The sequence below is a fragment of the Colletotrichum phormii genome (genome assembly GCF_030913505.1).
Source record: "Colletotrichum phormii strain CBS 102054 chromosome Unknown BDP81scaffold_10, whole genome shotgun sequence".
In the NCBI taxonomy this organism is placed as follows: Eukaryota; Fungi; Ascomycota; class Sordariomycetes; order Glomerellales; family Glomerellaceae; genus Colletotrichum; species Colletotrichum phormii.
Genome location: NW_026851452.1, coordinates 608423 through 626642, shown reverse-complemented (window position 1 = coordinate 626642; position 18220 = coordinate 608423). Strand labels below are relative to the sequence as shown.

Below are 18220 nucleotides of genomic sequence, written 5' to 3'. Positions count from 1 at the left end.
CTCAAGCTTTCAGCATGTTCACATTGGCAAAATTGGAGACGAGCATTGGTGGAACTTTGTTGTTTCAATTACGTGTAATCATTTCATTTCATTCTCCTAGCATCCTTATGCCAGTTCTCATAGTGAGCCCTCTATTTAACCTATCCAGAAAACCATTAAGCGTTGTATGTAGAAGCAGAGACGTTACCTCCGCGGCCGGTCCAGTTGACGTGGTGGTACTGGCCAGCGGGGTACTTCTCGTTAGCTGACTCGGGCTTGACGAGGAAGGTGTGGGCACCTGCAGGAGTGTTCTGGTTAGCAAGTTGTCAAAGGAATTTGTAGTATCAAGTAGCTTACCGAAGTAGTCGCGCTGAGCCTGGAGGAGGTTGGCGGGCAGGTCCTTGGTGCGGTAACCGTCGAACCAAGACAGAGCGGTGGAGAAGGCCGGGGTCGGGATTCCGAGGAGGGCGGCCTTGGCGACAACGTCTCTCCAGCCGGGCTGAGCAGTGTGGATGGCCTTGTTGAAGAAGTCGTCGAAGAGAAGGTTCTCGAGGTCGGGGTTGCTGCGGAAAGCGTTGGTGATGTCCTTGAGGAAGACGGAGCGGATAATGCAGCCACCGCGCCACATGAGGGCGATGGAGGGCTTGTTAAGCTTCCAGCCGTACTCCTTGGCGGCCTCGTTCATCAATTGGAAACCCTGAGCGTAGGAGACGATCTTGGAGGCGTACAGAGCCTGCTCGAGGTCGTCGATGAACTGCTCCTTGTTGCCCTCGAACTTGTTGGTGCGACCAACGTACTGAAGCTTGCTGGAAGCCTTAACACGCTCCTCCTTGATGGAGGACAGGCAGCGGGCAAGGACAGCCTCGGCAATCAGGGTGACGGGCATACCGAGGTCAAGGGCGTTGATAGCGGTCCACTTGCCGGTACCCTTCTGGCCAGCCTGGTCGAGAATCTTCTCGACGAGGGGAGTTCCATCGTCGTCGTTGTAGTAAAGGATGTCACGGGTAATCTCGATCAGGAAAGAGTCCAAGACGCCCTTGTTCCACTTGGCGAAGACATCGCCAATCTCCTTGCAGGAGAGGCCGAGACCGCGCTTCAGGATATCGTAGGCCTGGATGTCTTGTTAGCTACGGGCATATAGCTACGGGGAGCTCGGATGGGGGGGGGGGGGGCGCATACCTCGCAGATAAGCTGCATGTCACCGTACTCAATACCGTTGTGGACCATCTTGACGTAGTGACCGGCGCCCTCATCACCGACCCAGTCGCAGCAAGGCTCGTTGTCGCTCTTAGCGGAGATGCTCTGGAAGAGGTCCTTGATGTGGGGCCAGGCCTCCTCGTTACCACCGGGCATCATGGAGGGACCGTAGCGGGCACCCTCCTCACCACCAGAGACACCGGAGCCGACGAAGCGGATGCCCTTGGAAGCGCAGTACTTGGTGCGGCGGTTGGAGTCGGGGAAGTGAGAGTTACCACCGTCAATGATGATGTCACCCTTCTCAAGGAGGGGGATGAGGGTGTCAATGTAGTCATCGACAGCCTTGCCGGCCTGGACGAGGAGCATGACTCGCTTGGGGCTCTTAAGTTTTGAAACGAACTCCTCCAGAGAGTGAGCGCCCACGATGGACTTGCCCTTGGCCTCGTTGGCCAGGAATCGGTCGACCTTGGAAACGGTACGATTGAAGGCGGCAACGGTGAAACCGTGGTCTGGAAGGGATATTAGCCACCTGAAATATGGTATAGGATGTGAATGTCGGAATTACCGGCGGCGTTGAGGATAATGCTTTGAGAGTATTAGTGAACCATTTCTTACACAATGGAAGCTGGAAGAACTTACTTTTGACCCATAACGGCCAGGCCGATGAGGCCCATATCAGCGCTGTGATGATGGTCAGCTTGAGTGTTCACTAGCCGGACGTTGCTTATTCAGGTGCGAGGAGAAGGAGAGCGGAGCGGGACCTCGGAGCAGGCACAACGCCTTCCACAAGGTTGGCAAGACGAGCGCTGCATTACGAGTATGAGTATGTTGTTGATGAGTCGAGAAAAGAGAAGGCCATGACTTGAGGCCAATATTGAATGTTCATTGGCACCTCCCGAGACCGTACCAGCACCGTAGCATCACGACGGACGTCGACATGCGGCAATTCGCAGCCGTGGTCATTGTCGTGAAGCATCGGAGGTCGGGAGAGGGGTGGTGGGGTAATTTTTCTTTGGCTTTGAGAGCGAAGAGGGGTTTAGAAAGCAGACTAGGTATTACTTACACAGGTCCAGACATGATGAATGATGTGTCGATGGTTTACGTGGGGGTGGTTGTTTGATGGAGGAGAGGTTCAGACGCGCGAATCTTTGATGATATGCGGGAGCGTCGAGTTATTTATCTCTAGGGAATGTGTCAAGAAGGAGACGAGAAGCTGGAGCTTTCGTCAACCCGGACGAAGTTTGTAGGGGGAGGGTCGACGGAGGGGTAGGAGGGGAGGGGGGGGTTTGTCTTAGTGCAGGGGCCACCCATGACAAGCGCAGATGTGCACACTCCCACTCCAGTCGACAAGTACCTCCCGGTGCTTTTCGCCTGGGTGCAAGCAGCTTGGCCTTTCTACGGATACATACCTACGACTTTTTTCTTCGCTTCCCATTCTTTCTTTGGGGGTGGGAATCTCTCAAAGACTGGGCAGAAAAGCGGGACCAGACGGCTTGTTCGACCATCGACAGGGCTGCTTTGCTGCTTTGACTTGGCTGTTTAGTGGTCACCCCTCCTGGACTCTCCTGGACTAACTCGAGATGATTGGCTTTTTCCTGTTGGCGGGACGAGCTTACTCATGGACAAAGAGGTACATACCGCAGTCTCTAGGTACTCGTGGTACTCTGCTGGTATCTTTCCATGCTTTGGCATCCCACTTTCACTTCCAGCACTTCCGTACGGATTACGGAGTAGGTACACGCATACAGGAAAGAAGAGGGACACATACATCACCGCCAGGACGTGGAGCTCCATGGAGAGGACCAGACCCTCCTCCAGCCAGTTCCAATTGGACGGCCTGTCATGGAGGGGCAGTTATGACGATGCTCTCCTCTGTCACCTCGTCTTTCCCGCGTCTCTCTGCCATCCGCCATTTTTGTTGTTGAGCAAATAAGCCAGAAGCTTTTGTCTCGTTTAGCGGCCAGATTGACACCAAACACCGTCTATGCCAGATCAGACATACCCTCGCAGAGAGCATGAAATGTACCAGCCTGCTCCCTTCACAGCGACTCCGATGTACCACGGTTACCGCATTGTGCCATAGAACCGGCCCGCGCGGCGGAGGGCGGCCCAGCAACGACCATTATGCCTGCTCCACGCCGGTGGTGTTTTAGTCAAGCAGCGCGCCAGCCTGACGAAGCCCGTCGTGCAAAAAGGCGCTTCTGGATCCGTCCTGTTGTGGTCCGATTCGGCGATAGGCACCCGTTCCCATTGGCCGCCGCGAGCATGTCTCACACTCTGCGTGTTCCAGGGGAGGGATTTGCGACTCCGGTATTCAAACTCGATGCGTCAGACCCTGACGTTTCGCAACCCACGGCCGCGGAGGAACACTCTGCGCTCGGTCTAACAGGCCGCGGGGGCTCTGCCTAATCACCAATGCTAATCTTGCGCGATGCATTGCGGCGTTGCGGCCTGTCTGCTGGCGGCATATAATGTTATTGCCCTCCCAGCGGAGCTCCGGTACTCGCTGCTCTCTCGCTTCGTATGCTCCTGGACCGTCTTGGGTGGTAGGGGTTAGGGACCAGAAGGGATTTGATTTGTCTGGTCCGTCGTTGTCTTGCTCATGCTCCCAAACGTCCCTCGACTTTGAGAGCCGCCCTGCACGTGCAGCATCTGCCCCTCGCTCCGGACTGCATTGGAGGAAATTCCGTTTCTTCAGCATAGAAGAGACCCCATGCTCCCGGGCCGTTCCAGCAGAGCTTCGAGAACGTCCAAACCCTGGAGGCTTGCAGAGAGATATCGGGACGTCGCGTTGTCGCTATTCATCTATGAGCGCGCGCTCGGCATTCCGCCTTCAGCCGGAGAGAACGCCGTGAGAGATGCATGCAGCCTTACCACCACCACCACGACTGCGATTATAATTAGGCATTGGATAGGAAAAAGGCAGCGGCCGATGCGCATGCGCCTCGCGTTTCCTATCCCTGGACAGCGGATAGCGGGCCTTGCTCGTTATACGCGACAAATCACGATGCGCTTCCAATGGTGTGCAAAGGAAGTCGGCCCCAACCAAACCGAAGCTGGCCGTAATGAACCCCTCCAATTCCTCCAGTTGGACTGCTTGGCCGAAGCAGCCTCAATCTATTGGGTTCGTTGAGACCCACGCCCTCAGCAGAAGGGGACAGAAAATATCGCACCTCCATCTCCCAAGGTACCTCAAGGTGTGGATGGAGGCAGCGCAGCCGCAACGCGACCGCCGACGGTGAATCCGTCCCTCACTGCTCACAAATCGATAAATATGGCTCTCACAAAGGAAAACGAGGGGCAACCTCAGTGGGGGTTACCGCCGCCTTCGGGCCTTGGATCGGTCGCACGACCCGGAGTCGTCGGTTGAGAACTCCGCTAAAGCTCCGCTTAGAATCCACGCGCATTACTGATTGGCATGGACCTGACCGAGGGAAAACGCAGCGTCGTGTCGGAGGGCGACGGAGGCCATGATGTCAGCCAACAAACACCGATAGCTGCACTACTGATTATCCGTTATGTCCGTCTGAAGATGTCCGACGGATAAAATGCAGCTGATGCAGGAACAGGATGGTTAAATGGGATGGTGACAATCCCAGCCGAACGGAGCGAGAGTCGAGACTCAGACAGCACGGCCGGTGCCAAATAATCAAATGGCGCAAGACAGAACTGGGATTCCTGTTTTAAACCTCTCTAGGCGTTTAATCGGCGGCATGTGCTGCATTGTGAACCTCGGGATTCGAGAAGCAACAACTGAGAATGCGGGATGCAATGGACGGCAGTTGGTGTCCACCCACCTGAAAGGTTGAATAGCAGTGCCAAGCCATGGTCAGTTTCTTGTCCGAGCTTCATCCAGGTAAAGCCACACTTATCACGTGACATATCGGACTTAGCCACCAGCCACATCGGCCACGAGCTATCGCCGAGGCTGAGACGACATTGTCAGAATTTCTCCGAATACATCACCAACAAACCCATCTCTGCATTTGCGACAGCCCCGACAACAGCACACCCACCGCCGGCTATAGCAAACAGCAAAGGAGGTCTGACTTCTTTGAGCAGGAACAACCCAGGCTCAGAGGTACGTTGCCACAAAAAAACTCAAGCAAAGCCATACGCGCCTTGCTTGTACCAAAAAAACCGTATCATACCCGCAGTTCATTCATCATGGCCTACCCGCCCCCTCCAGGTATCTCAAGCGGCCCCTCCACCGGCAACCCACCTTCCCATCCCTCCCTGCCCGCGCGGCCACCTCCGAGCAAGTCATCCGGAGGCTTCAAGCCCGCCTTCAAACCCGCCTACGGAGCTGCAACCTCCTCCGCTCCTCCCTCCTACTCGAGCGCACCAAACTACGCCAGCGCGCCAGCACCCGCTGCCCGTTATGGCTCCTCCTACGCGACGTACCAGCAACAATTGTCACCCTCGCCCTCGGTAGCCGCCGGCCGCTATGCGGCACCAGTGCCCGCATACGATTCATACGCACAACCCGGCGCCGGCTCTCGTTACGGCCAGGCCTCGAGCTACAATGCGCCGCCTTCGACCTACGGCGCGGCGCCGCAGATTCGCAACCCGTTCCCGATTCCCGGCACCGGCGGCCCTGCTGCCGGCGCATCCGTCGCCTCAGCCTCCGACTACGACCCGGACATGGCGATGCAGATAGCACAGTGGCAGAGCGCGTACAGCTCCAACGGCAGCAAGGACGCCAGCGGTAGAGACCCGGTCGTCCCCGGTGGCCGCGGTGGCATGCCCGCCACAGGCAGCAACGTCGCGACTCCTCCCATCATCGACCCCGCCGCCGCGGCCGCGGCGGCCGCAGCAGCGAACCAACCCCCGGAGCGCAAGAAGACCGTCGTCCGCGAGGGCGGCGGCAAGAAGTGGACCGACGACACCCTCGCCGAGTGGGACCCGAGCCACCTGCGCCTCTTTGTTGGTAACCTCGCAGGCGAAGTCACCGATGAGTCCCTCCTCAAGGCCTTTGCCCGGTGGCAGTCGGTACAGAAGGCGCGCGTGATCCGCGATAAGCGCACTGCCAAGTCCAAGGGCTACGGCTTCGTCTCCTTTAGCGACGCCGACGACTTTTTCCAGGCCGCCAAGGAGATGAATGGCAAGTACATCCAGAGTCACCCCGTCACTGTCCGCAAGGCGAACACGGAGATCAAGATCACCAACGTCAAGGGCAAGGACCACCGCAACAACCGCAATAACAAGAATAAGAAGCACTCTGGCAACGGCGGTGGTGGCGGCGGTGGCGGAGGAAACAAGCACGGCGAGGGTACTGGGTATGAACCCAATCTTGGCCCTGTGCATAGTCACGGCGTCACGAAACCCGGACAGAAGACCAAAAACGGTCTCAAGCTGCTTGGATGATTGTTATCTTGGTTTAAGAAGAGTTTTTTTCGGGCTGGACTTGGCGTTCTGGAGTTGGAGGTCACCCATACCCATCATAATCAACGTATGACACAAAAATAGAAGCATTTTCTCGGTCAGACTTTGTATTGAACATGCCATCTACGTGATGTGAAAACTGCAACTCCGCACAGGAACCCCTCTCACGTACCCTGTTCTGCTACTAACTATTACGCAGTTTGACGAGGTGGAAAAGGTGTGATATCGGGTAATGTCCCCTGGAGTATACCCGAGGAGTTCCATGAGACCCAAAATCCCAAACTAAGTATCTTTCTTCGCCACGCCTAACATCGTAACAATTGGTAGCGGACAGGGTACGTGAGAGGAGGCAGAGGAAGGAATTCATCCATACCCCAATCGCTCACCCACCCACTCATCTGACCCCCCCCGGATTCACACGATATATCAACCGAAATCACCGCTGGAACCCAGTAACCCGATCCAGATTAAAGGCGGCACTAATGAGGGCCAGATGACTGAAAGCCTGGGGCGTGTTACCGAGCTGCTCGCCGCTGCGGGCAATCTCCTCGGAGAACATGGACAGGTGGTTGGAGAAGCTGAGCATGTTCTCAAAGAGATTGACGGCGCGGACGAGGTACTTAGGTTCGTAGACGGAGGCGCGCGTCATTGCTTCGACGAGCCAAAAGGTGCACATGCTGAAGGCGCCTTCTCTTCCGCCGACGCCTGGGAGGGGAAAGCAAGAAAGGTTAGAGTTCATATCACATGGTGTATGGTATATCTTTGAGAGAAGTTGGGAGGCGGGGGAAGGGGGAGGAGAAAAAGGGGCGCGGGAGCGCTTACCATCGTCCGAAAGCTCGGTATCGTAACGGGAGACGAGACCTGTGCTGGTGAGGCCGCCCTTTTCGGGGGGCATGAGGATGCGGTCCATTGTGTTTAGGAAGCGCGGGTCGTTTGGGGCGATGAAGAAGACGAGGGGGGCGATGAGGATCGAGGAGTCGAGCATGGTGTTGTTCTCGTAGCTCTGGACGAAGCACTTCATTTCCTTGTTGTAGCCTGTTTATTCCCCCCACGTGGGGCCTGGTCAGTTTTCTTCTCCATCTGATAATCATCGTGTATAATTTGAGATGAAAATGAGAGAATTGGGGGTGTGGGAAGGACCCTCTCGGTGAAAGGCGAGCTGAAATGCAAAGGTCGTCCGTACCTTTGTCCATGATCTCCTCCATCAGGTTATCGCGGGCCTCGAGCCATTTACTGCGGTTGGGGCAGGGGAAGTTGCGTTTATCTGCGAGCCGGAGGCCGCGATCGAAGGCGACCCAGAGCATGACCTTTGAGTAGGTGAAGTTTTGCTTCTTGTTGCGGACTTCCCAGATGGACATGTCGGGTTCTTTCAACGTTAGTACTTCCATCTCTTTTAAAAGAAGCAAGTCGACAACTTACTATCCGTCAAAGTAAGGACAAAGTCTGCGCAGCGAGTCAGCTCCACGATCTAGCAATTTATAATCAACCGCCCGGAAAGGCAACATACCCAACATCTCCCTCACAGAACACCACTGATCCCAGCTAATAGGCTTCCCGTACTTGTTGTACAAATAAATACCGTCCATGAGCTCGCCGTAGATATCAAACTGCTGATGGAACGCGGCGCCGTTGCCGATCCGCACCGGCTTGCTGCCGCGGTACCCTTCGAGGTGATCGAGCTCCTGCTCGGGGATCTCGGTCTCGCCCCGGATGGTGAACATGATGGGCAGCTCGCCGCTAGGCCCGCGCGACTTGACGAAGCGCTCGCTGATAAAGTCCATGTAGGCGTCGGCCTCGGCGGAGAAGCCGAGGCGGAGGAGGATGTAGATTGTGAAGCTTGAGTCGCGGATCCAGCAGAAGCGGTAGTCCCAGTTTCTGTTTTGACTGATGAGCTTCTTTCCATGAAGAAGAAGAAGAAACAAGCCCAAAGGGATGACGAGAAACAAGAAATCCTTACCGAACACCGCCAATATCCTCAGGGATAGAAAACGTCGGCGCAGCCACAATGGCGCCGGTAGGCTCATACGTCAGCATCTTGAGCAGCATCAGACTCCGGTTGACCACCTCGCGCCACCGGCCCTTGTACTTGCTCTTGGAGATCCAATTATACCAGAACGACTGCGTATCATGCTGCTGGCCGTCGAGCACCGCCGTCGTGACGTTCTGCGTGACGTGGTCCGGCTTGTCGTTGCGGAGGACAAATGAGACGGCCTGGCCCTCTGTGATTTCCAGGTGCGCGACGACGCCCTCGCCTAGCATGCCGTCGCGCTTCTCCTTTCTAAAGGTGATGGAGGGGGCCGGTGCCGAAGCTGCCGCGTCCGGCTCGGCGACGTCGTCTACGGTGACGTCGAGTTGCATCTTGTAGTGCTCGCTGTGGAAGGTGACGGCCCTGCTTGGGCTGTTGGCCGTGTGAGTTGGCTCAATGATTGTGGTGACGTGGGACTCGCTGGCGTATTGGAAGGCCGGGAAGATCTCGATGTCTAAGGAGGATGTAATTCAGTATTGACTGAAACCAGGGAGTTTTTAAGAGCAGCTACCCACCAAGCTGGAGACGGCCGCGGATACACTCGACTCGACGGACGAGCCATTTCTTGAGCTCCTCCTGGATCTCGGTCGTCTCACGGAACGCGCCTTGGCGGGTACTCTTCGATATGACAGTGGCGGTCTTGGGGCGAGGGAAAAAGTCCACGACGTCAACGACGCCGTCATCGTGAATGTATCTAGTCTGCAAGATGTTGGAGGATGGGAGGTATTGTTGCCTTTTGGAACTGGTCAGAGGGCAACACGGTGTGTGTAAGTTTTTAAGTTTGCTCACTTTGTTGTACATAGCTTGGACGGAGGAGGACAGATGCTGAAGAAGCCGCCCTTTTCCTGGTCAAGTAACCGACAGAAGATACTGGGCGAATCGAAGTCGGGCCTGGGATGGTGCGTCAGATCAAGGTTCATGGATGAGAAGGAGCAACATCATCTCATCGTCTCATCAACAAGGAAATCGAGCTCGTGACGGCCAAATATTCCGGATGAGAGGCACTTTAACCACTCTTTCTCTTGAAACCTTAGATTATTTGGAGAATTATCATTCTCATCTCATGTCGTCCATTTCATAGGCTGCCATGAGTGAGACGGAGAAAGTACAGGAGGATCATCACTCGGCCGAGTGTAACGTCGGCCCGGATGGGATGTGTAAGTAGCACAAGACAAATGAGAGAAACGGTTCCTACCAGCACATAAAATCAACCGAACCGTTCGTTCCCACGAGAGCGCATGTGTGCATATTGCCAATCATGCCATAGTCCTCGATCGGCAGGTACCCGGCGCGGCTGCCGGCAACATGTCTTGTCGAGCACTGTTGAGCCATGACGTCGATTCCCGGATCGTCGGAGAAGCTTTCTATGAGTGAGATATCAGATGCTACCGTAGTCTTTGTGTGCTAATATGAGACCCTTTCGAATGAGATAAGTACGATGATATATTTGACAAGATAACAGTAAATAATCAACCAAACGGCCACTGCTGAACGATTGTAAAACCAACTGAATGTAAGCTATGAAGTCAAGCTTGAGGTCTAAGTAAAGGTGGGGGGGGGGGGTAAACCCCGGCGATTACTGAGGGAACGGGTAGAGCGGAAGCCACGATCTGCGACTACTGTGGCTTGCGGGAGAGGGGAACCAAACACATGTCAGCGGACGCCTTTGTCATGGTCGTCTCTCTCTCTCTCTCGATGATAAACGCCGACTAACACCTAGCGCTAGGGTTCTCGACTTGCAGCCGACATGCTGCATCGTGAACGGAAACGAATGCCCGCTCGCTCCCGCTGCGGGACTAACTACCAAATTCACCGAGCACCAGCAGTCCTCGGATGAGAAGCTGGATTGGTTTCCCCAAAGGAGACAGCTTCTCGGAGAGACGAGCTTGGACCCAATGTGCGTGATGTGATGTCGAGCACCCGAAGCTTGACGACGCTGCCCAATATCGTAGGACGCATCGAGCCGCTAGTGAGAATCCACCTTGGCGCTCAGCTCCTATGGAAATTATGGATTATGGAGTGAGCTGCCAGATCGGCAACCCCAAGGTTGGCTGGGCCCAGGCACAACGCGCAGAGCTACCCTGTTGGAGCTTAGACAATATCGACAGGATCAATACTGGAAACTCTCATGAGAATAATACGAATTATGGTGGAGATTTTCTAAACTATTCTGCCCAAGAACCCACTGCTCACCTGAGTCGAGAGATCGATCGCAGGGGACTTGAATTTCGTACGCGGGGACGGATCTACGGTGTTGAATGACGGTGGCTGACATCATGGAAAAGGGTCTGGACCATTTCCCTCCCTTGGAACATCTAGCTCACCCCAAAGGCTCCCGTCGAGCGTCCTACGTGAGAGTGAGACACTGACGCGTTGGGGAACGAGAAAAGGAAAGGAAGGAATTAATAAATCAAACGGCGTGCGGGCAGCGGCGGGTAATGAGAAGGCTGAATGAGGCGGGTTGGTGTCTCACTCAACCGCCTTGTGTTTTTATTTATTTATAATGCTTCTTCTTGGTCTTTGGCACCGGGTGTTTTCTCAAGCAAAACAACACGTCGGGGCTGGGTAAGACAAGACATTTCAACGGCCCCGAGGCCTAGGGAGCTCACGGCTGTGGACCTATGGTAGGTAGCTTGTGACGCCGTCTTGTTTCTTTTTTTCTTCGCGGTCTGCGGGGGAGAAAGAGGCAGAGAAGGTGTGAGAGGTTGGCGCGGCGGTATACTGTTTTGAATCTGTCAGTCGATAGTTCCGATTTTAGAGCCACATCGGACTCGGACTCTCTCTTGCCCGCCGTCTGTGAGCTCGATGCCTCTTTTGGGATGGGGTTTTATTCATATTAGTAGAGGTCCATGCGCGAAAGAGGAACAAGGTGGCGGGGAAAAGCTGGCACGACTGGGAAACAGCAACAGCAGCTCCTTGTGAACGGAGACGGACCGAGGTCAATAAGGATGTTTCTTGCTGTGTCTATTGTAAGTCGTACCTGCAAGGCAAAAAGTCTCAGAAGAAACGGGCCCGGAAACGAAAACAATGCGACCGTTGTTTGGATTGAGGTTGATCACTTTCATTCTTAATCAGCAACTACCTCGAGACTTTGAGGGATGGGTGGGTGGCTTTCCCCCCCCCCAAATGATTCAAACAACTTGGATGGATGCTGGGGCGGGCTTTTCTTTGCTCGGCAGCGGGTCGCGGCGCAAGCCCGAGGATCCGGGTCCGGAACATGGTGAAATCTGTGCTGGGAAGAGAGGAGTTGCGACTTCAGTTGGTCTGAGAAAGTCACGGGCTGGTGTGTGAGACTTTTGAGTTGAGTGTGAGACTCTCACTCATCTAAGGTGGGTTGGGTTGGATCGCTCTGGGCAGTTGGTCACCCGAGCACTCTCATCGCAAGGTTGGAATAGTCCCGACCACTAGAGCTCTACCGACGACCGTGACACCTAACCACATGGCTAGCAACATAACCGAGAAACTTGTGCTGCCCACGATGGATGAATTGCCCTGCAGCTTGACCTGCGGAACCGCGGTGAGGGGAGAGAAGTCTAGTGTAGGAGGGGAGGAGGGAGGGGGGCGTTGTGGTAAGGTTGCGTCGAGCAGGGCCCCCAACAAGTGGATGAGAGATCCTGTGACTCTGGATGTGAGAGACGGCTGGGCCAAGCTTAAATGGGAGGTTACATTCTCGGAGGTCGTGTGTGAGCTCTACATAGTAGGACCCGACGAACGGCTCCATTTACCGCCCGTGAAACTTGAAGCATCACATCTTCGGATGACCCTCAGTCTCTGGCGATCTGGGCCACTCTTGCGTTATGCTATTGCTTTACTGCTCGGTCTGTGACCTCACTTAATGCTGTGTATGTGAGGTTGATGGAGGGATCAGAACGGATAAAGGGGCTAACACATTGCAGCTAACTTCGCGTACCTCGAGGTAATCTCAGATACTTTAGTTAGAAGGGCACACTAGTGACGGGCCGCGGGAAAGCATAAAAAGACAAACGAACGATGTCCAGCTGAAGACGGGGACCATGAACGAAGAGCATGATGACTCAAAAAAACAACAAAAACACGCGTATTGTTACTACCTCATTCGTCCAGGTGGTGACTCTTGAGAGGACATCTCTCATATTAGCAGTGTTATTGCAGGCAGACCCGATTCTTCCTTCCGTCAGTCTTCCAGCAGTGGCCCTGGGGGTCCATTGATCCTCACCCAGTCCGAGGTGGGATGCACTGTCCACGGTGAAGGACACTGCGTGAGTGTTTGTTGACAGTTGTTCTCGCCAGGCCGCTCTGCATAGGGATTTCCCACTTCACACCCAAGAATCGCCTCCTTCTCCTCGCGTGCCTTGGTGAGTGTCTACTGAGCTGGCATGTCACAGGGAGCATCAGGAAAGGTCATCCCTGATGGGCGACCCTGACCGCCGTAAGGAAAGCCTGGAAGCGAATCCAGTGCTGCAGCAGACGCCCACGAGACGTCTCCACCGTGAGGCGTGCCAAGAATGTCCCCACATTTCATCTTGGGAGGAGGAAGGAGCAAGAAAGCAGAGACATTGGACATTTTGCAGAGATTGAAGCAGCAGCACCTGCGCTGTCCTCAGGAGAAGTTCAGAGGAGTGGAAGGCGGGTGGGTGGTAGCGGTAATTGGCGGTAAGCATAAGCCACCGAGATCATGGGCAGGGGCTGCAGGGCCAGACAGCGGTACGTACCTGCAGCATCAGTCCCGTCCCCGTCCCCGGTCCCCTTTCCTCCCCCTTTCTCTCTCCCTAACCGTGGACCGCTGTACCCACCTCGTCTGCGTGTGGGCGCCCGCGCGACACCTGTGACTGGAGAAATGATCCGCACCGCCGTGACCAGGATTAACCTCTGGTGCCTTTCGGCCTGGCGGGCAGGGCAGTCTGTCCTATCGACAGCCTAACTCCAAATGTGCTTCCAAATGCACCAAACATTGCACCAAAGCACACAAGCCCAGACCCGGACAGCAAATCAACTGTGCCCAGTTCTCGACCCAGGCGGATCTACCTTTCACTGCCAGACTGTGTACAGACACTCCAGAGTAAGCCAGATGCCCAGAGAACGACGGCCGGTAACCTGGATCTGACCTTACCAACGGCCACCCGGTCCACCGTACGGATACACCCAGCCCAGCCTACCAGCCCCGGCAGCTTTTGTGCTTGTGAATCCCGCTGTGGAATCCCAGATTAAATCATGCCCCAATCCTCCTCCTCCTCGCCCTCCGACTCGACTTCCTCTTCACTTGTGCATGTCCTGCTGCCTCCCGACCCTAACCAATCTCAATCTGCCTCTGCTTTCGTCTCGGCTGCTGCCAGTGCCGTATCATCCTCCCCCGACCCCATTGACCACGACGACGCCCTCCCCTCCTCCTCACACGACCACCACACTACTGCTACCACCAACCGCCGCCTCCTGAGCCCGTCACCTCTGCTCCTCCCACCACCCACCGCACCCTCGCCTGGACACGCGACCACCACGGATAACACCCCCTCGAACCCGGATGGTGCCCGGTCACGAGACATCGTCGACGCTGATACTGCCCACGCATCTTTGCGCCAGGGCCCTTCTTCCTCCCTCAACACCGCCGCTCGAGAGCGCTCTCCTCCTGTCGCCGCCGACATCAACGAGATCGAGATGGAGCCATTGAAAGGAACCGGTCACCGCCGGCGCCGCAGCTCGCTCATGCAAAGTGCTGGCGCTAGTAACCACCAAAGAGTCCCGTCAAGAAATCAGGGGAACATGCTGGAAGAGCCAAAGATATCAGAGGAAGACCTCGGAGCAACACCATCGGCATCCAAGGATATGGACGACGACAGCTTTTCCGATGAGGACCTCCATGATGACGAGGAGACGGGTCTGACGAAGAAGGATAAGAGGAGGAAGAAACAAATCAAGAGGAACAACACGCGGTTAGATCAGCGCTTCGTCCGGGGCGAAATCTCGGCCGAGGAGAAGAAAGAGGCAGATCAAAACGTCTTCAGGAAATCCGCCGTCAATGTTGTCCTGATCTTGCTGTGGTACTTGTTTTCCCTCAGCATCTCGCTGGTAAGCCTACTTCCTTATACACTCTTTGTCGATCCCGTCAGCAGAATCACAAACTGACACCCCGTCCCGCAGTATAACAAGTGGATGTTTGACGAGAACCGTCTCAACTTTGCTTTCCCTCTTTTCACAACGGCCTGCCACATGTTGGTTCAATTCGGCCTCGCATCATTAGTACTATTCTTAATACCCTCTCTACGCCCATCCAATGGAGTGCGCAACTCGGATTTGGGGCGCTCGCGGCACGAATCCGAGCCCGACCGACCTCTCATGACCAAGATGTTCTATTTGACGCGCATTGGGCCGTGTGGCGCCGCAACCGGTCTCGATATTGGACTCGGAAACACTTCCCTCAAGTTTATTACCCTCACGTTCTACAGTAAGTGATGTGCGCCGATCCAAGCTCACCACCCAAATTCAAACTAACGCCTCTCAAGCAATGTGTAAATCGTCTTCTCTAGCGTTCGTTCTGATCTTCGCCTTCTTGTTCAGACTCGAGAAGCCCACGTGGCGCCTCGTGGCTATTATTGCGACCATGACTGCCGGTGTCGTCCTGATGGTGTCGGGAGAAGTCGAGTTTAAAGTCAGCGGATTCATCCTCGTCATCTCTGCCGCCTTCTTCTCCGGATTCCGATGGGGCCTGACTCAAATCCTGCTCCTGCGCAACCCAGCAACGTCGAACCCGTTCTCCAGCATCTTCTTCCTGGCGCCAGTCATGTTCCTGACGCTGATCGTCATCGCCATCCCCGTCGAGGGCTTCCCCGCTCTCGTCGAGGGCCTAAAGGTCCTCGTCGCCGAATGGGGCGCCGTCACCACGCCGCTGTTCCTCCTCTTCCCCGGATGCATCGCTTTCCTGATGACGGCCTCGGAATTCGCTCTGCTGCAGCGCACTTCGGTCGTGACGCTTTCTATCGCCGGCATCTTCAAGGAGGTCGTGACAATCTCCGCCGCCGCCATCGTCTTCAACGACCGCCTGACGCCTGTCAATCTTGTCGGTCTCATCACCACCATGGGCGCCATCGTTGCGTACAACTACATCAAGATTACTCAGATGCGCGAGGATGCACAGAAGGAGGTCCAGCGCGGCCACATGGAGATCGCGCATGCCTCAGGCGCCTCCTCGAGCGGCAGCGATCACGACGACGGCAGCGGCGAGGAGGCGGGCCTGCTGAGGAACAGCACCGATTACGAGGACAACCTCGTCACTGCTGACGGCGATATCCTGCCTAACCCGGGACATACCGCGCACGAGTCGAGGACTGCTCAGGCCCACCGCGATAACTAGATGTCTCCTTTTTTCGGTTTTCAATATATCCAGGTGAAAGAGAAGGAAAGAAGAAGAAGAAAGAACCACAAACTGTGTATATATTTGGAAGGGGCATACAGCATATCTCGCCGATTTTTGGCAAGACAGAGGGCAGGCATAGGAGTTTTTCTCAAAGCGAAACATATCCGAGAAAGGGTGGTATGAAAGCCCCCCTTTCCCAGGACGAAATTGGTAAAAAGATGGTACATAACTGATATTGGGTTTTGGGTCTTGTTCCCCAAGAGGCAAAGGTTGCCTCGAAACGAAGAAGAGATGGATATACCAATTGGCGAGAGAAATGATACCATGGTAGTAGTGTAATGCCCCCCTCGAGAGGTTTAGACACAGAGAGAATTCAGAAGCATCACAACCAAACTTTGACATCTTGACTATTGGGTATACGTGACCTCGCCAAACGCGCGCAACATCACGGAGACGAGACAAATATGTTGTAATAGCAACTCAATACTTCAATATGACAACGTGACTGAAGTAGAAAAAGTATTGGCCTAGCGATAATGGCCTCTAGACAATGTTTGACCAAAAAGACACAGACCTCCTTCCTTCTCAGCCTATCCTCGGCCGGAGAAAGTCTGTGATAATGCTTAGATGGAAGTTCCCATCCGAGTCCATTCCCTCGTAAAATAAAGGATGGACACATACCCCGTCCCGTATTCATGCAAATCCATGCCTGCCGTTCCCGCCTCCAAAACGACGAATAACTTTTTGGTGTTGGGAGGGGTTCGTCTCTCGCTCAAGTGCCAGCCAGACCCGAAAAAATATGATAAATCCTCCCTTCTCCCCCTTAGTAGAAACGCCGCGCTATGCCATAAAATCACCATCCTCGTCCTCGTGGTTGTCCTTCTGCTTCGTCTTCGTGTTGGCTCTGGTCTTGGTCTTGGCCTTGGTCGTCGACTTGTTCTTGGTGACTCTGCCACCGCTAGTCTTGCCCTTGCCTCTAGCTGTCGTCGAACCGCTTCGGCCGCGCCCCCCTCGCGGGCGGACCGCGCGACCCTCGGTCTTACTCGTACTGACGCTGGCAACGCTGGTAACGCTGGCAACGCTCCCTGCCTGGCTGGCAGTGCTGCTTCCGCGGTTCCGTCGCCGCATGTTTGCCCCCTATGACAAGTCCATGCTGTCGCGTTCGTCGCCCAGCCTGTCGCCCACGGAGCTGAGCCCCGAGCTCGGCGGTCTCGACTCCTCCTTGATGTGCGGCGAAGTCGCCGACGGTGCGCTGCCCGGCGGTGGGCCTTGCATCTTGGATCGCCAGGTATGGATGCTCGGGAGGTCCCCGCCCTCGACCTGGACTTCTCCCACGTCGTTGCCCTTGCCGATGATCGTGCCGTGGTATTTGGAGTCTTCGCCCGTCTTGCTGTGCTTCTTCTTCAGGACTATTTGCCAATGTCAGTGTTAAACGCAAGCTTCTCCTTCCTCTCCGTTCCGTAGATTAAGGGGTGAGGTGACGAACCGTTCAAGTAGTCGCCCAACTCCAGCTCCCCATCACCAACCGCCGCCTCGCGAATGGCCTTGTTCCGCGGTCCAGAGAACCACTTAATGAACTCGTCCACGCCTCTCGTGTCCTCAACGATCCTCTCTCTCTCGCGTCCCCTCTCAGCAACCGCCATCGGCGTCGCCATGGCCAAGTCTCCCTCGCCGTCCGGCACAGCCGCAGCCGCAGCCGCAGCCGCAAGCTCTGCACCTTCCTCGTCCAGCGAGTCTAGAATCTCGCCCAATATCGCACCCCTCCCCTCGGCGAGCATGTCGTCCGGGGGCACGGCACCCAGCTCCTGCAGCGCCATGCGTACGTCCACGATGCCTGGGCCAGCCTCACCTTGCGGGTCGTTGTCGCCCGCGTGCCGCGCCGTCGCCTGGCAGAGGGCGAACATGTAGCGCGCCGCGAGCTCCGTGACGGCGTCGAGAACGACGGGCCGCGCGGCGTGGTACCCTGTCGCGCGCAGGATCTGGAGGACCGCGGGGCGGAGGAGGGCGTGGAAGAGGACTGGTGGGGGTGTCATTTTTCTTCTTCTTTTTCGTTTGTCTTTCGTGTAATTGAGTATTTCGGTTTGGTGATCAAGTTGAATTAGGGTGTTTTAATTTTTCGCCCTCGGGAGTATCGTAGAGCTTGGATTGTGTCGGGCCAAGAATTAAGGGTAATAGCGGGCTTGAGAGGAAATCGCGGGTTGCTGTGGCTGGGCTCGTAGGTTTGCGATTTCGTCTGTCACCGTCGGTTCTGTGGTAGGTTCAAGGAGCTTCGCATGATGTTGTGACGCGTATTTATCGGGTCGCAA

At 55.4% G+C, this 18220-nt stretch overlaps 6 protein-coding genes across 6 annotated transcripts; 3 read left to right on the top strand and 3 right to left on the bottom strand.

Moving 5' to 3' along the window:
* Nucleotides 1-45: 45 nt before the first annotated feature.
* On the bottom strand, nt 46-2393 carry BDP81DRAFT_427916 (6-phosphogluconate dehydrogenase). Its single transcript, XM_060590388.1, has 6 exons — nt 2240-2393; nt 1816-1857; nt 1742-1761; nt 1159-1685; nt 337-1090; nt 46-277 (listed from the first exon to the last, which is right to left on the bottom strand). Exons 1-6 carry the CDS (start codon nt 2251-2253, stop codon nt 156-158), a joined length of 1479 nt encoding a protein of 492 aa, XP_060445198.1. The 5' UTR covers nt 2254-2393; the 3' UTR covers nt 46-155.
* A 2950-nt stretch (nt 2394-5343) lies between these two features.
* On the top strand, nt 5344-6543 carry BDP81DRAFT_449594 (uncharacterized protein; the record flags this gene model as incomplete). Its single annotated transcript, XM_060592430.1, has 1 exon — nt 5344-6543. One exon carries the CDS (start codon nt 5344-5346, stop codon nt 6541-6543), a length of 1200 nt encoding a protein of 399 aa, XP_060445197.1.
* Nucleotides 6544-6650: 107 nt separating this feature from the next.
* Nucleotides 6651-10104, bottom strand: BDP81DRAFT_427910 (family 15 glycosyl hydrolase). Its single transcript, XM_060590387.1, has 9 exons — nt 9783-10104; nt 9377-9478; nt 9103-9320; nt 8519-9041; nt 8069-8436; nt 7981-8004; nt 7745-7927; nt 7384-7596; nt 6651-7266 (listed from the first exon to the last, which is right to left on the bottom strand). Exons 1-9 carry the CDS (start codon nt 9917-9919, stop codon nt 6998-7000), a joined length of 2037 nt encoding a protein of 678 aa, XP_060445196.1. The 5' UTR covers nt 9920-10104; the 3' UTR covers nt 6651-6997.
* A 2819-nt stretch (nt 10105-12923) lies between these two features.
* BDP81DRAFT_25039 (uncharacterized protein) lies at nt 12924-13426 on the top strand. Its single transcript, XM_060582870.1, has one exon. The coding sequence runs from the start codon at nt 13072-13074 to the stop codon at nt 13393-13395; it is 324 nt and encodes a 107-aa protein (XP_060445195.1). The 5' UTR covers nt 12924-13071; the 3' UTR covers nt 13396-13426.
* A 61-nt stretch (nt 13427-13487) lies between these two features.
* BDP81DRAFT_481222 (triose-phosphate transporter) lies at nt 13488-16329 on the top strand. The gene is made up of 3 exons (XM_060594959.1): nt 13488-14629; nt 14702-15005; nt 15064-16329. The coding sequence occupies exons 1-3, from the start codon at nt 13778-13780 to the stop codon at nt 15909-15911; spliced, it is 2004 nt and encodes a 667-aa protein (XP_060445194.1). The 5' UTR covers nt 13488-13777; the 3' UTR covers nt 15912-16329.
* A 722-nt stretch (nt 16330-17051) lies between these two features.
* On the bottom strand, nt 17052-17947 carry BDP81DRAFT_449591 (bromodomain associated domain-containing protein; the record flags this gene model as incomplete). The annotated part of the gene is made up of 2 exons (XM_060592429.1): nt 17052-17323; nt 17401-17947. 2 exons carry the CDS (start codon nt 17945-17947, stop codon nt 17052-17054), a joined length of 819 nt encoding a protein of 272 aa, XP_060445193.1.
* Between the last annotated feature and the right edge of the window lie 273 nt (nt 17948-18220).